A 16,897-nucleotide genomic window follows, 5' to 3' on the forward strand; every position below is an offset into this window, starting at 1 on the left:
TGCAAGGCAGTCATGCTGCACAAAGGAAATCCTCTGGAGCTACATGCTCTATCATCCCAAGTTGGAGCTGTCACCGCCCCAGGTCTGTGAAGACTTTGGGGCTACCAGGTACCTGAGCAACAGGAGGCAGGAGTTTGCCCATGCAGACCACCATGTTCCTACAAATATTCCCTCCCGCTGCCCTGGTCAGACTGATCATGGCTAGTGTGCACAGACCTCGGTCTGTCCTCGCTTGGTGCATTTGGCTCTGGGGATTTGCTGATTTTTCTGCTTGGGTTTGTTTATCTGATGATTGGTTTCTAAATATAATTGGAGATACTGATTTCTTGGCATTTAGTTCTGCTTTAGAAAATTATCTCATGCATTAGTTTTCCCCGTGTTGTCAAAGAGCACCATGACTTCTCTGCCAAGTGAGAACCTGCAAGCTATAGTTCTTGTTAGGAATAAACACTTCAAAAGCAGAATAAACCTCAAAACACGGGGCTGGAAGCAAGTAGGCCACCAGTGTGCTGCAGAAGGCAAAGAAAAGAAAATTTTGAGACATAGGGCAAATCCTAGTTTTAGAAGCAAGCATTAAATTAGCAAGCATTAACAGTTTTTTTTTTTCTTTTTATTAATGGCATTTCCAATGTTTAAGGTCAATCATCAGCAAGTCCCACAGTTCAGAGGTCAGAACATCTGGTACTCCCTCAAGGCACATGGACATGTGCATTTCTTCCTCATATATTCTCTCAGAGCAGCAATACCTTTCTTGACATTCACCAGTTTAAAATAAAGATGTATTGAAAATGTACAATTTATTATAAGTCTTACAACAGTGTTTTTACCCCATATATTTCATCACAGCAATATAAAATTCAAGGTCATTAAGTAGAGAGCATGATAGTTTATTAGAGCTTCATTTCAAACTCTATACATACATGCTTTTTCAACATTCTTCATTTTTCTTATGATCTTGATAAATTTCCCTCAGAGATTAGAATGATCACCAAATGAAATTTTAATTATTCAGGCCCAAACTAATGCAAAATACCAACAAAAATAGCATAAAACCTTTAGCCAGTTTCTAAGAATGGTAGGGTTTGTAAGCTTACGTATTTAAATGTAAAGGGACTTGTATTTCAAGTACTGTAAAAGAGAAACATTGCCACTTACTGGCAGTACCAATGTCTCTGCAATATTTGTAGGCATTTATGTGCATCTTTCTAAAGCTCTATTAACCTTTATGCTATTTGTCAATAAAAAGCCCCATTAACATTTAAACTGTGTATGTCCAACTGTCTACTTCAAACAAGAATCAAAAGATGGCCTGTAAGAAACAGTTATTTATTACAGACTACATTATTGGGACTGTACATGTTGGAGATTTCAAAAAGCTCACATTTCTTAAAGTAAAAAAAAAAGGTTAAAAAAAGTAAAAAAAAAATTCAATCATCAATTGGCAAAAAGGCTGCACATGGCCTGAGCAGGAGATGTGACAGCCACATGGGCGAACGGGTGTCACCAACAACACAGCGCAGCTCTAGAAAGAGTAGTACAACCAGCTGGAGCCACTTAAGGAATACTGGAGGACTAAAGAAATCACACTGTATATGAAACTGAAATTTAAACACTGCTTTTGTAGTGGGATCATCAGAACTTACCTGACTTTAACAACTAGCCTTACCTGACATTAACAATTTGTCTTCATCGGGCAAAAACTTGATTTTAATCAAAGATAACATAATCATTGGATGAGAACTGAAGTCACAGCTGTGCAGATGACTGACTATTCAATCAAGCTGTTGAACTGGAGTGCCAAAGACATAATTTACCAGTTCATATACGTTCCCCAAAACTTTGTTTCAAGGACCACTGATTTAGTAAAATCCCTATGTGCTGCTTTTGTAAAGTGGGTATTTCAAAAGGTAAGGAAAAATGATCCCAAAATCTAGAGACTGAAAGTGAAGTCAAGTAGTCAATTACCACTGCTTTTACAAATCATTAATGAAGACAGCATGACCTGTTCCACTGAAGAGAAAAAAAAAATAAAAATCATTAATTGTCTTCAAGTATGGGAGATGCACTCACAGTGACAAGAGGCATTCATTTCATCACTTTACAACAAGGAAATCTATAGACTCCATAGAAAATTTACAACCAAAATGGAGCTAGAGTGACAAACAGTGCTCATATAGCAACAACAAAAACATAAAGTCCGCAAATTCAACAAAAATATATTTTAGTGGCTTTGCTTCCTCAGGCTCCAGTTTGACAGAGCACCACTTCACGCAATCATCCTTCCATCTCACGTCCGTCTTGTCTTCTGTTTTTTTGTTTGTCTCTTTGCATCCTCTGAGCCACCTGTATCAGAACCTGTCTGTCCAAGACCACGTACTCCCTGCAGTCGAGTTGTCAGCTGCAGCAATAAGGGAATAAGCTGGGCAAAAATAAAGGGGAAGCAGCTTGTGGTTACAATGGTACGTAAGGTCTGAATGGTAACGTTCCTTAGACCCATGCATCCCCAAACAAACAGAATCTATTGTGTAAATGGCACATCTACAAAGATATCAGAAAATGGCAGGAAATCTTGGGAAGGAATCAAACCAAACTTCAAACTAAAATAACTGTCAGTAACTTTTTCTCCTGCAGTCATCTAGCCAAGAACAGCCGTTTGAGTCTTCAGTCTAGAGAATGACCACTATTTTGGAGGCACTCTCAGTGACGCTGTAGAATCCTGTGTTGTGTGCTGTCTTAACCATGTTTGAGAGGAAATTAAACTGCACAGACAAATTTCTTTTCTCTTACCAGCAAAACAGAAATCCAGTCATATCAGAGAAGACTAGAAGAGCATGGCTTGTTAATGGGGTTATATAGTCGGTAGTTATATTCCTCTTGAGAGCTTTTCACTAGGGAGGGTGTAAAGCTAAAGAGACCAGACTCAATGACTTGCAAGATTTTTTGCAGTCTGATTGTTCCTGAAGCCAATAAAACCATTATTTTCATTCCTATTGTCACTGAGTCTGGTTATCTGAATTTGAATGATGCTGTATTGGTTGTTTTCCCAGAGCCATCAAATGAGAAGACAAAATTCAGAAGCAGCACAGGAACTCACCTTCACAGTAAGTTTTTTTAAAGGAAGGTAATTGTCAAAAAACTTGGCTACGTTGTGGTTTTTCTTAAAATGTGTTACATAAGGTGACTGCTGACTGCATCTCTGTCTGGATAACCACCTCAACAAACCCTCACTTAATACAGTACAAAGTATTCATTGATAGGACAATAATATTTGGATAAGACAAAAAACCCCGTGACCCACCTTATCGTGGTTGTAACCAGCCAACAACAGAAGCAGCGTCAGTGGCAATGCGATGTAAGATCCTTGAGCAATATCTTGTTCAGGCAGCTTTCTCTGAAAACAGTGGGGACCATGGATTTATTTTTTTTTTCAACAGTCATTTTGACTAGGAAATCCCTCAGCTTTAAGCAATGTCAGCAATAGGATCAGGTGGCACATCTAGTCCTTCCCATCTCAATTCCTTCTAAGTGCTGCTCTAAGATTTACTTTATGTTCAACTTCAAAGCAGCCCCCTTGATCAGATTCATTAATCTGTTACCTTCTTCCAGGGGTTTGCTGGTTTTTAAATCTAATTCACTGATGGTCAGTCTCCACTTTACAGTAACCTGGTTCTTTGATTCACCTGTTACATGCTGTCCAAATCTCTATGAGCTCAATGATAATACTACAGCAACCATACTAGCACAAAATCTTTCAGGCACCTCTGCATCCTTCATTTATAACTGCCATTTCATCTTTCTCTCATGTTTCGCTGGCATCTGAACATGCAGTGATGCAGAAAAGAAACAGATCATTTAAGTATTACAGAACAAACACTTCACTAAATTGACTGCACTGTTCAGAAGTGCAAAAATACACTTCACTCTCTCAAGGCAGTTTTCCCCTGATGCTAGTTTGAAACCCCTCTGCTTTACCATCTTACCTCAGCTCCAATAACCGAAGCTCTCTTTTTGGCCTGGTGATACTTCCTTCATACACACAGAAGTTTTTAAAGGAATTCTGACAACAATCCTCTCTTTCTCCTTCAGACTCCAGTTACTGCAACCTTTCAGTTAGTGTCACGGCCCCAACCCCTTCCTGAACTCCTTATCTGCCTCCCATAACATACCAGGTCATTACATACCTGCCTGATGCCTTAAATGTGGCCAAATCCAAATTCACCATCACTTTAATGCCTCTCATAAAGCTCTATTTACATTAATAGAAAACTTGGCCAAGACCACAAAATACACACAGGCAATACTACCAGACATCACTCTCAAGGTGAACACTTGAGCATTTAAGTATTTTGTACTTACAGTGGGACTGAAGATCAGTGTAATGTGCTTATGATATCCAATAGCAGTGAACGAAACTTGAGGCAGGGTGTAGTCATACTGTGATTTAGACAACGTAGAATCCAGGAGCACCACATAATTCTGTGGGTGAAAAATACACTCAGTCTACAGCATCAGTAGCAGTCTGAGACAGAATCAGATTTAAAGGCAAAAGTCAGTTTAACAAGCTTCAAATCTGAGACACTGGTCACTCTAGCATGAATACAGTACTGCAGGCACACCAGAAATAACACTTCAGTGTCCTTAAGGAAAAAAAAAAAAAGTGATCTAAACTAATTATTCAGCAATATTCTTACCTCTCCATCTCGGAGCAGCGGTGGAAAATGGAAAAATAGGGATAGGCCTAAATTGACTGTATGAATTGGGTTGTCAAGATTTTCACTTTTATAGAGCTTCACCTGTGAGGGAAAGAAGAAAGCACAAACCAAGTATTTCTGAGCCTGCACCACAATAGGTAATTTCAGACATCCCGCATATTAAGGGATAAAAGCACTTCAAAATTCATCATGTGTTTTATAAACAGAAAGTTGTCAAGTAAGAACACCTGGAATTGTTCTAATCTGCAACGTGAAAAATCACAGAAACATTCTTTTTACAGAACTTGAAATTAGGAACAACTGATGTCTGACATTTTCACATATCTAGTGTATTAGAAGTAGTCTGTGCTGTGCATCAACCAGAACTGAGTAATTCTTTTAAATAATCCCAGCAGTTTCACAGTAATTTCCAGCTGAGGGTTATTTCTATTTCTCCGATAGGTTCATTTTGCTTGATTTCAATTCCTGTACACTTCCTTAACAAGCTAGACATCCTCAAGCTATGGAATAGGCCTGAAGTCCTCAGCAAATAGTTTGCTCAGAAACCAGCGTAACTAAAAGGGTTGTATCACAGTCAAATAAGGCCGGGAGGGGCAGCGGCACCTCCTTACACGAGGCTGCCTGTACACACGAATGTTTATCAGTCACTGCACCTCCTCCAGAGGACACAGTAAGCAGTGATGATTTTTGTGGACCACCCTGAAGCAGCCTTCTAGCATCTATACCATTGTTTGTAAACCTCTGGATCAGATATTTGTGAAGACTTGGCTCTCCTTGCAGACACGCCCCAACTAAATTCTCATTGATTCTGCCCAGTGCTACCATGGTTGCAGCTCAAATCACAGCTCATCAAGCATTTCTAGCTGTTTCATCAAGCCCCTGCAACCAGAAGGGACAAGACTGAGGTCACAAAGCTGCTTATTTGTGTCTGTATCAAATCTTAGCACATCTTTCAAAGACAAAAATTTCTGCCTTGGAAGCAAAGGTGATGATACGCACCCATCGACAGCTACGTGCATTACATGCAATGCAAGACCCAGCCTAATACGAAACAGGTACAGGCTTTGATAACTTCCATATAATCAAAATTTGACATCAGTTCCTATTTGTTTAGGCTGAACTGCAAGGATCTAAATTTCTCCAGAAAGATGGGAAGCTTGCTCAGGTGCTCTTCAGTAAGGTGATACATTTCCCCTTCACACCTGCTCTGAGCGTTGGAATCTTTGGATGTCTCCCAGAAAAACCAACAGCTTAGCAATGAGATCTCGGCAGGTGAGATGCATAACAGACTAGTCTGAAAGAAATCCAGGCACTGCATTTATATTTGTAGGTCACATTTCAAGAAGCTTTTAAAGCTGAGAAATGGTACTATAACTCCTACCACACTAACACCTCTTGCAGATACTTCCAGCATTTGCGTGCTAAGCCAAAAGGATCACGGGTGTTTAGCAAGTTCTCAGATCACAATGCAGTCTTTTGAATTTTGAAAATTTCAGCTTTACTATTCGTCTCATACTCTCTCTTCTAACTGTACTTTCAAATTCATGTGTCCTATGGTATCGTTGCATTCACATGGTATCTTCTTCCTAGCAGACATCCATGTCAAAAATTCCACGTATTTCAGGAATTAATGCAGTTCTCTGGTACAGAGGACTCATTTCACCTGTGGTGTCTTGTCCTCCCTACAGACAGGGCATCCCTTATCAGGGAAGCAGACCCAAAAACATAAAGGCCAACCAGAGAAAGTATTTTAAACATACTCCCATGAAAAATGAAAACATTAAAGCAAAGCAGTCAGGAACACTGGAATCTTAATTCCATCTGGAATTCAAATTCACCTTCACTAAAGTATTAGTCATAATTTGAATTAAATGCGTGCTCTGGCTATGGAACAATTTCCAGTGACCCTGCAAAAAAAGCACTGGGAAACCAATGGCAAATACACTTGACAAAGATGAAAGGCTTGAACTTACACATAATGTGGAGAGATATTCAGAAGATGTAATTACATTTCCACTTAAATCAAATTGATTAATTTGCCGGAACGCTATAATATTAATGTCATCAATGTCTCTGTTCCCAACCTGCAATGTAAGACACAGTCATGTTTTTACTAACAGAGGAACAGTTAACAGAGGACAGTTAGCACAACATGAATATTGCTCAAAATTTTAAACAAAACCTGAATTTTGTTCTATACTAACCACATGGAAGCTTGAAGGCTTTCCGATTGCAAGTACTCTTCCTCCAGAATGCACAGGTTGCAATTACAGACTTGTGCATTAACAGCATAAGGCTGATGGCATTAAGTTAAACTAAAAATGGAAGAAGTATCAAAAGCACGCATTATTTTGGAAGAGGCTGAGTTATACACAGGACTGCCTCATATCTGAACACTGGTCTCGGTATTTTGCATCTGTGCTGAAATACACATATTCCTATGCCAGCAGGTTTATACAGCTGATTAATGAGGAATGTGCTCATACCATAATATAACCTACTTCGAAAATACATAACTATATTCTTCAAAATTTTTAAAATAGAAAACATTTGTGTTTCTAAATCTGAACTCTGAAGAGAGTAAGGAAAGACATTTACTCAAACAATAACTACAGTAGCAGACAGGTTACAGTTAGGCCAGGTGCCATACCAACAGTCTGGTGCCACTGAGGCTGTACTTTTTTCCTGCAGGTGTCTTTCGAATGCTTCTCTCTCCTGGAGAAAATGGCAGGCTGGCCAGGATACTATTAGTAAAAGCTACTGCATACAGCTGTCATTTGCAGCATATAACCTTCATATGATTTTCTGAAATTTGGGTTGTCATCCTCTTCCCGTTCCCAACCAGCAAGCACTCTTAGCAAAACGATGCTAAGGACTTGAAAGATTTCTGCCCTTCTGTTTTGCTGCAAAGGAGAGCACCCTGGTCTGGCGGGTGTCTGAGCTCAAACAGTGACCATCTCCCACTGAAAGTTCTGGACAACTAACAAAGGCTAATTAACCTTTGCTGGATGTCAAGAGATAAATGTGAGGCAGCTAATCTGAATCTGTAAGGATGGAGGAATATTTAACAAGATTTCATCAGTTTTCAATTCAAGGTTATTATTACATTTTATAAAGATTTGCTAGTTTGAATGACAATGTCACCTACATCGAGACTGCAGGATTTGGACCAAATACAGCATAACAAAAATCTATCAGTCAACAACTAAATATAAAGATAGGATAATATGACAATCTATGACATCCTCAAGTCGCTACTGCTTTGTTCCACATCATAAAGAAATGCTGAAAGGTATTCTATACATTTATGCTCTCCTTTCTTGATGTATAGCTCTTGTGATTGTGAAAGAATCCTTTTCACTTGTTTACTGTTTGGGCTTTATCTTACTTCAATTTTAAGCTATGGTGCTGACACATAATATGGGGCCTGTATTTAGGGAGCTAACTTGCTGAAAGCCAGTTGTCTAACAGAATGTATTGAACTACATTGCTGCTGATAGAACAGACATAATGCCTAGACAGATGCATTTCATATTTAAGTGATACTACAAAAAAAAAAAAAAATTACCTCAATTGCCCGATGCTGTGGTAAAGCTCTTTCAATGTGATCATTGCCTTCAGCTTTGAGTTGGACATGATACACACAACCAGGCTAAAAGCAACATTCAGATGATAAATCCCACCACTGAATAATACATACTTTAATTTTAGAAAACAGTAAGAGAATTTTTTAACATTCCATTTAAGATACACCACCCAAATCAATCTAACTCTATTCAGTTAAAATTTTCCTTATCCCAAACAGAAAATTTAACTCAATAACACTATTAGGGCTGTCTACTGCCAGCAAATACAAAAGGGCTATCACAGAACTTTCACTAGTTTATTATAGTATTAAAAGAAATCATCTGCTGTGTTTTAGCTAGAAAGAAAATACATTAAACAGGATTAAAACCTGATCAAATAACTGCTTTCTACTTCAGCAAATTGCTTATCCCATACATAGTGGTCCCATATATTCAGCTCCCATGGTTCCTGCAGAACAGCTCACTTCACATACACGCTGTACAACCAACATCATACATGTACCCCATTTCCTGCTAAAAACAGGCTGTCACAGCATTTTCACAAGAGAAACTAAATGCTTCCCCAGATTCTTTTGCCTAAGAAAATTTCCTGTGTAACACCTGAACACTGCTCAACATCTGTTGGACACATTCAGTGCACTGACCAGGGGCTCGTGTCACGTCACGTGAACTGTTCCGTGTTTGTGGAAGCCCATCACAGCAGGCTGGCAGCAAGTTCCACAGACTTACGCTAAAAGTTTTTTCCCCCCTTTACTAGAATGAATGTTCACTACATGACAGTGTTTCCTAACACAGAGAGACTTAATGGAATCTGAACTAGAAATGTGATGGGAAAACAGAAACTGGTAGCTAATTAATAAAACACATTTTATTGCCCCATTCTCATGCTAACATAAACGACAGAGAGCATTCTAATTCTTACCAGAAGGCCACGTAACCTGAATTTGCCCTCTTCATCAGTTATCGTGTCTTCTCCATAGATGCTACAATCCTTCTGCCCCACAGCTTCTACGGAGACTCCTTGCTCAGGCTCTCCATTTAAAGAAGAAACTGTGCCGTAACAGCTAGAGGTATAAAGAGAAGCAATTGCTACAGATGTGCAGATACTCTTTCAATACATATATTAAAGACGTTTTATTGTTATAACTGATGGAAAAAGGACTTAATATATTTAGCATAACATGGAGAAGAAAAGGGGAATTTATAATATACTTGTAAAACTGTTCAAAGCATTAGAATTAGCTGCAGTTCAGAGCACAACTTCAGAAATTCAAGTTCCCTGACCTCCATGAACAGCAACACTTATCCCTGAGGGCAAGGAAAGAAAGCATCTTCAAGTCAGATACCTGAATTGGTCTATCATCCCCAGAATAGTCCTCTCCTCTCCCACTGGACACAGCACAAGCCAATTCCAGTACCACTGACACAATGCTTTCATAGCAGTGTTTCTCCTTACAGTCCTGCCATCTGGGCTTAGCTATATATCCACATGCATGAGAGAAGGCTAAAAACAGTACTTATACACAGCACAATAAAGTTAAACTGTGCCCTCAAAAGTACCCTCCAAACCTTCAGAACAGAGGGGTATCAGGAGAAAACACACATTTTGCTTAACGCATCCTGATACAGAGTATAGCATTTTGCATGGCATTTCAGCTCTACTGACCTGTAAGCTGTTCTATAACCAGTTATCCGAATTTTAAGATTTTGTCCTTCCTGCACTTCAATCATTTGTGAGGATGGTTCAAAGCGAAACTCTTTCATCATGGGTTTAAAATAATACTGCCCTGGGCTCTGCAAAGAGGCATAAAACAAGCTGTTTACTGATAGTGACACAAAAATTCACCAACTCCAAACAATTGTTTCTGCATGAGCTCCCTAAAGAGCTAAAGTTCTCTGTCCCAACTGTAGGTTAAACTGGTCAGAAAACATGAGCACTGAAAAACAGGGAGCACAGTGGACAATAAACCAAGGGAACTCCACCAGGTGATAAAGCCTGAAGAGGGAAAGGAAACTATAGCCCTATAACCTTACCACAAGACCTCAAGGACAGGAAAGTGACCCAGAGAGAAGGATGTCTGCAAGGAAACTATTCAGGCATGTCTACACACATGTACAGATCAATAATCTAATTAGATTTCTTCCCTCTACTCTCAAATAATCATCAACAAATTGGCTTGTTTCATGTTTACAGACTGCAAATTAGTAACTGAGATCAATCAACACAATCTACTACTACCTGTTGGGGAGAAGTCTCTTGCCAGGTTAGATTTAAAATCTTAGCAAGTGAAAGATGTGAAATGCTGTCCACTCTGAGTGACCTACCTCTCTCATTGTGGGTTACGATTTCAAAGAGACTATACATCCCCCTGCCACTGAAGAGAGCCAATAGCACCCCTATTTTGGAGGATAGAGTAACACAGCATCGCATGTCCAGCCACATTCAGAAGAATCAATTTCAACTTACCAGATTGGAAAAAGTCAGCATGCCATTTTCCTGTGTAAGGAGGTTGGACCGAAACACTCCTCCACTGAGAGACAAGAGAACTCCAGCAAGAGCCTGGTCATCCTCTGATTTGATCTATTTTTGAAAAAGCAATAGTTTTAAGTGTAAGCGAGGGTTGCTTTACAAAGAACAGTTCAATTCAGAAGCCCCTTGCATAGTGCACAGATGCACTGGCTCTGAGCACTTGGCTGTAAGCAGAAGAAAACTAGTCACATCCGCAGTGTATCCCCTCCTGCGAGACTGCAGGGCTACAGAGGTTTGTGCTCTCAACACCTGGGCAGTCACAGCCGCACACAGCGCATGCCACCTGAACAGGCATCCTCTATCACTTCACAGGACATGCTGGGGGCCAGAACAAAGCATCCCAAAGACAAGAACCAGGCACTAGTTGGACCAGACTGCATATGAAAAAAAATCACCTTGAGGGATAAAACTCATTAAGAGAAGGTGGTCCAAACTCTACAAAAGCAAATAAAGCCGGTCTTTTGGACTGCAGGCTCTAACTTTCACTCTATAAACCTTGCAAAGTATCTTCTGCATGGGAAGTCAAGATCTAGAACTAAGGTCATCCACTGAGATGTTTTCCTATGACAAAATTATCCCCAAATCTCACACCCATTTGTGTTTGGGTGGGAGATGTGGGTTAACTCTTCTGCCTGTCTAGCTCTAACTGCACACACTATTCATTCAGAACCCAAAGTGTTTATAACATTACCTCAAATGTCACTCCAGCAAGAGCAAAAGCTTTGAAGTCCCCAACTGTTCCTTCCACTGCAGTCAAAACAAACCCTTCTTTCTGAGCAGTAACGGTATATTCCAAGTCACTGTGGAGTGGCCCAACACTTCAACAGAAAAGGAAAGAACAACTCATTTTTTAAGAAGTATTTGGATATCACATACACGTTGTCAAGTCACCATTGCACTTCAACTAAAGAATTCAAAAGATCCAAAAAAAAATCTGCTCATTACCTGTAAGCACCTTTGTCATCAGTGAAAACTGTGATGAGTGGGGAAGTTGCTCCCTTTTCACCAATGACAATCTCAACACCTTCCAATTCAGGATGAATTCGTCCTTCCAGAAATAAGCCTGCTTTTCCATGAATCTCTATCAGCTTTCCAGGACAACTCTCTTGGTCATTGCAAAGGGGATTTAAGATAAAGAAGAAAGTCAAAAATACATTCATCATTCTGTCTTACAGCAAGAGTTTAACTACTTCCAAAAAGTGATCAGTTGATGTTCTTTTACCTTAGAATACGAGATCAACCCACACAATTGTACGGCCTCTCAACACATCTTAAAACATCTGAACATTCCCAAAATCAGTAACTAAGTTTGAAAGCTATAAGCACATCTGCAGAACAAACATCCTGGATTTGCTAAGTGCTTTGAGGATTCATCAAGTTACATATACTGCAGTCACATGGAGAAGATGCCAAGAATACTCCCTTCTAGCTGATATTATACTGAACTTTGACACAATTTTTTGATATCAAATTCAGGTCAGCATGTGTAATGTTTAATGACATAAGGAAAATTTTATTTTCACCCCCTCCAATGTATTTAGAATGTGCAAAGAGGCACATAAGAAGTGGTACCTAATATTTTATAGTTATTTCCAAAAAAGTACATTCACTTAGGAACCTGAGGGCAAGAGGGGCACTGACTTAACAAGTAACATCAACTGACTGATGATAACCCTGAAAATTCTGAAGTTTGTTTTTTGTGAATGTTTTTATTGCTGTAATTTACTACAAAAAAAACTTAATAAAACCCTGAATTTGGTAACAAATTCAATACACAAGCATTGCTTTTGCACAACTATTTTTCTAGACAAGAGTAATATGAGCAATTCTAAGAATCTGGTGTAATATCCAGAAATCTAGCCCTTCCTCTTGTGCTAGGTGGTCTTTCAGCACTTGGAAGCATATTCTTCTGATAAAAACTGTATTTGCACCCTCTACCAAACACCCATGCTTCCAAAATCTAGAGTGAAATTGGCCCAAAGAAATAGTTGCAACTGAAACTTTCCTAACATTACCTTTGAAGAGCTATTCGTACATTCATCTATAAGGATACATTTCTGCCTTAAAAATCTACTCCATTCAAACTAGATTTTATTTATATTTACCTCCACTAACAACTGTTTCCACATAAGGTGGGTAGAAAAGCAGCTCTTTTGATGACGGTGTCACAGTAATTTTCTCTCCAGACCTGTAAAACACAAATAAGACACAATTAGAAGGAAATAGAATTAGCAGCTCTCATATAGAACAGAGTACTGCATATTGACCCAGGAATCCATCTAAATACCCCAAGGAAAAAGTATTAATAACCTAGTTTCCATTTAGCTGACAGTCAACAAGAACAGCTCTTTCCTCTGTGGAATACATCACTATTCTGTTTGGTGGAAACACCAGACAACAGTACAAAGAATACACCTTGTCCGCTGGAACTTGGTATTACCTTGCCCAGTATGAAAATTCATATAAGAATGGTCCATGGAGTTCCTCCACCATTTCTTGCACTGGTGGCTTTGTTCCTTCCTCCTCTTGACCCTTCTTTTCTCTCTCCTGTCGGCGGGTCTCAATTTCTGCAAGCTGCTGCTCCCTACGTAGCTCCTGTACAGATTTCAGGGGCCCTAAAACTAAGGCAGGTTCACTGTCAATGGATGACCTGAAAGCATGGAGGAGAAAACAAAATCTTCATCTGGAGGGATAAGAGCTTGTTATAGCTGTTAATTATTGCCTTTATACCATACCATACAAGTCCCAGGGTATTTTTTTTAAATCCATTCCTTTTTAATTCTGCTATTTATTCCAAGCATAAGTAAAACTTTTAACCTCCGCATCAATCAGTTATTACTAGAAAGGCCCGTTCCTAGGGACTATGGGTAACCTACCTGGCCTAGCAGGAAAGGACCTACTTGCAATTCTTACAAATTCTGCTCCATCATGCTATAACCATTCAAGAAGTTACGGCCCTGTTGCCTCCTGCTCCCCTTTGCCGTGCCTCAACATCCCACTGCAGTGCCAGTGTCACATGCCTACATCTCAACAACTTTGCAGAGTCCAGCATCTTAGCTAGGTTTTGGTAAGTAGAGTCTTGATTTTGAATCAAGTACCAGACACCAACTCTGCTGCAGGGAAAATAACCTCCCACGGAAGCACTGACAAGCCAGCAGGAGTGGTAAATTCTTAAGTCAAAGGACCAGTTTGCAAGAGTACCTTTAACAAAGCCCTAAACTAAAAGAGAAAGCCTGGAATTCCAAACCTGAAAATAAGCTTAATACAGAAATGATGAGTTTTACAAAATAAACAAAAAGACAGGTAAGCTTACTTTTTTTTTCAGTACTAGGAACTTTCCCTCAGAACCTACCTCTCAGGAATAGAGTATACAAGGAGAAAATAACTCCTATCACAAATAAATACTTCCAATAGCTGACAATTCCCAGGAAAGGCTCCGAGTTCTAACCTCTCTGCCCTATACATTTGAACTATCCAGCTACCTTGTCACTGTCCACTGAACAGATTGCTAGAGAAGTTTAACCAAGTTCTTTAAATCTCCACAGAACAATGCATCTCGTTTCAATTTCCCTGATCTTACACCCTCACTTTCCTAGCAATGTCTTCTGGTCTCCAACCATCCTTTGTACCTTATCTTCTGTCTCTTCTACAATAGCCTGAGAATATTGCAAAATTCTGTGAGGAATGAACTGAAATCATCACGATTACTTTTCCTACAACCACTTTAGATTATAGTTTTGTCTCCTGCTTCAGTCTTCACCTATATTCTGTCTTTTTTAAGAGAAACAGATACTATTGCTCTATCACACTAAGTTTCATCAAGGTGTTAAATTCTTTCGCTTCAGTCCAGAGACAATGCAAAAATGTATCCAAAATTTTTTTTTTGTCTGAAACATATTAGAAATCTGTAGACACAGAGTCTCATGATATTCATAATAAATTACTACAGTCTCATTTTTCAAACATAACATGCCATCATCAAAAATTATTAAGAGTCAGCTTTATCTTTGGTTGGGGTTGTTTGGGGTTTTTTTGGTTAACTTTCAGTTAACAGGTCACTACCATGGATCTGGTACACAAACACAGACTTGTAGAAACAACTGACTTGCTTTTAAATTCAGAGCTGTTCCTTTTACGTTGATGGCATTTCACAAATTGGACTTTGGTTCAGAAGCTTCAGGCAGGCTTGAACAGAGATAGTCTATGGCAACTGAGCTGCCTTCAAAGCACTTGCCAATAGTCTCAAAAAACCCAACCAGCCTAGAAGGTCAGTATAATATTCACCTCCTCACTAAGTTGTTTTTAAAATCCTAATGGCTCTCTCCTGTCTCAATGTTTCTTTTCCAGCTGCTGTAGTTGGCCAGTAGTTGCAGTTACAGGTTCATTAAACTCAGAGAACTCGAGGCAATGCTCCGCAGGTAATTTGTTCTCTGAAAAGATGTTTTCTACACTCAAAAAAGTTTGAGAACCCATAGTCTAGAACAAGAAGACATCAGCAGAGCATTAATAAAGCACTCATCATTATCAGACACTTCCAGACAGATCTGGCACCTCATACAATTAAAGCTGTTCACAAATCAGTGCTCCCTAGCGAGCTGTCTGTTCAGCTAAACATAAATTGGCGCATTAGTGTGCAATCACTCTGCATGGTTTTCCTTTTATAACCCTCTTCACACCAGTAACAATGCTCTAAAGCAGCAGATTCTCATTCTGAGGAAACAAAAAACAAAGAAATAGATGCCAGTGCTAAAGAGCTCAGACCTAACCTAAAACAGTAGCCTCTGAATTCTGAAATTTCAGTTCATTAAAGTGTATAAAAACTCAGAAAATTATTCCTTTTTACCTTGACACGCAAGCAGAAAGGGGCTATATTGAAATGAAGTGCCAATGTTCAAAATGAGGGTTGCAAATTATTTATCTGTCTACAAAGAACTCAAAGCACATCTTAGCATAAAAACCTCTTGCAGTCTAGAGCTGGATGCCATCCCCTTATAAAGCAGCCACTGGAGTATTAAAACCAGAGTAAAACTTTATGAGAGAGATGTCTTTTTCTTCCGTTTTTTACAGCCCCAAGATCTCTTTGTTCTTACTTAATGGTAATAGTCACATCCATCAGTTTATCTGTTACAATTGTGCCAAGGACATGGTGTCGAACTGCAGTGAGCGTCAGTATACTAGGAGAGGACCTGTAAATCAAAGTAACAAAGAGATGAATTCAAGGTCCCCCTCCCGAAGAAAACAACCAAATCTTATTTAGCAGAGTTTGTGCTCCCATCCCTAAGTCTGATGTGCTTTTTAAAAAACAATACGCAAATTACACAGCAAAGCTGTAGTACTGAGATGACAGCATGTTGGAAAGAGAGCATTTTCCAGCTCTGAACCCTGAACCACTGCATGACACTGGCCAAATCAGTTCCTTCCTTTGTGCCTCCTGCTTTCTCTCAAGCTAAAGCTGATTTGATTGATTTCACACGTACAATCCCTTTACACACAGCAGGACGCTCAAAAGTTTGTCATATTAAATATAGTTCCCCAAGATGCCCCAAGTCTCATGGTGCTTTGCTGCCAAGAGTTTCTGCTTCATTCCATTCACTCACTTTGTGCTGGCTCTCATGTTTAGTGTATCTCTCTTTGAAGTACTCTTAATTCACTAACACAGCAGAAAAGAATCAGATTTAAATGCTGAATTTGTTTTCTGCCGTGATCATGAATTAGAAGTAGCCTGGGAGCAGAAATCCTCTTTGTAGATGGAAAGAGCCATGAAGCAGACTGCCAGACCATAACCTATAAATAACATGGCTGACTTAGGAAGATCAGCAGTGCTGACTTGTGATTAGGGTGAATATTTAGTCAGCTTGCAAAAACTGGGGTGAGCAGAATCTAATCACCACAGAGTCACAGCACTAGGGACGTACAACGGCGCTATACGCCTCTTAGTGAAATTACTGTCCTATCTTTTACATGTCACTGCTCACAAGTGATCAACAGTTTCCACTGAAATATCTCTGCTTTGTTACAAAGCAAAACGAGCATCGAACAGACAGAAGGCTGACAAAAATATCCATTTA

At 39.4% G+C, this 16,897-nt stretch overlaps 1 protein-coding gene across 4 annotated transcripts in view; it reads right to left on the bottom strand.

Moving 5' to 3' along the window:
- Positions 1 to 871: 871 nt before the first annotated feature.
- Positions 872 to 16,897, bottom strand: part of LOC141951007 (BOS complex subunit NOMO1) — a 28,813-nt gene continuing 12,787 nt past the window's right edge. For 2 of the 4 annotated variants that reach the window (XM_074886678.1, XM_074886680.1), the window contains 14 exons: positions 15,920 to 16,015; positions 13,270 to 13,479; positions 12,935 to 13,017; positions 11,775 to 11,934; positions 11,521 to 11,647; positions 10,767 to 10,880; positions 9,966 to 10,093; positions 9,222 to 9,363; positions 8,281 to 8,364; positions 6,686 to 6,796; positions 4,692 to 4,793; positions 4,357 to 4,476; positions 3,299 to 3,391; positions 872 to 2,419 (listed from right to left, as the gene is read on the bottom strand). In XM_074886678.1, coding sequence (XP_074742779.1) covers positions 2,288 to 2,419; positions 3,299 to 3,391; positions 4,357 to 4,476; positions 4,692 to 4,793; positions 6,686 to 6,796; positions 8,281 to 8,364; positions 9,222 to 9,363; positions 9,966 to 10,093; positions 10,767 to 10,880; positions 11,521 to 11,647; positions 11,775 to 11,934; positions 12,935 to 13,017; positions 13,270 to 13,479; positions 15,920 to 16,015 — 1,702 coding nt within the window. In that variant the 3' untranslated portion in view covers positions 872 to 2,287. The other 2 variants (XR_012631238.1, XM_074886679.1) reach the window with 2 other exon arrangements.

This window comes from Strix uralensis, chromosome 16, assembly GCF_047716275.1.
Source record: "Strix uralensis isolate ZFMK-TIS-50842 chromosome 16, bStrUra1, whole genome shotgun sequence".
Taxonomy (NCBI): Eukaryota; Metazoa; Chordata; class Aves; order Strigiformes; family Strigidae; genus Strix; species Strix uralensis.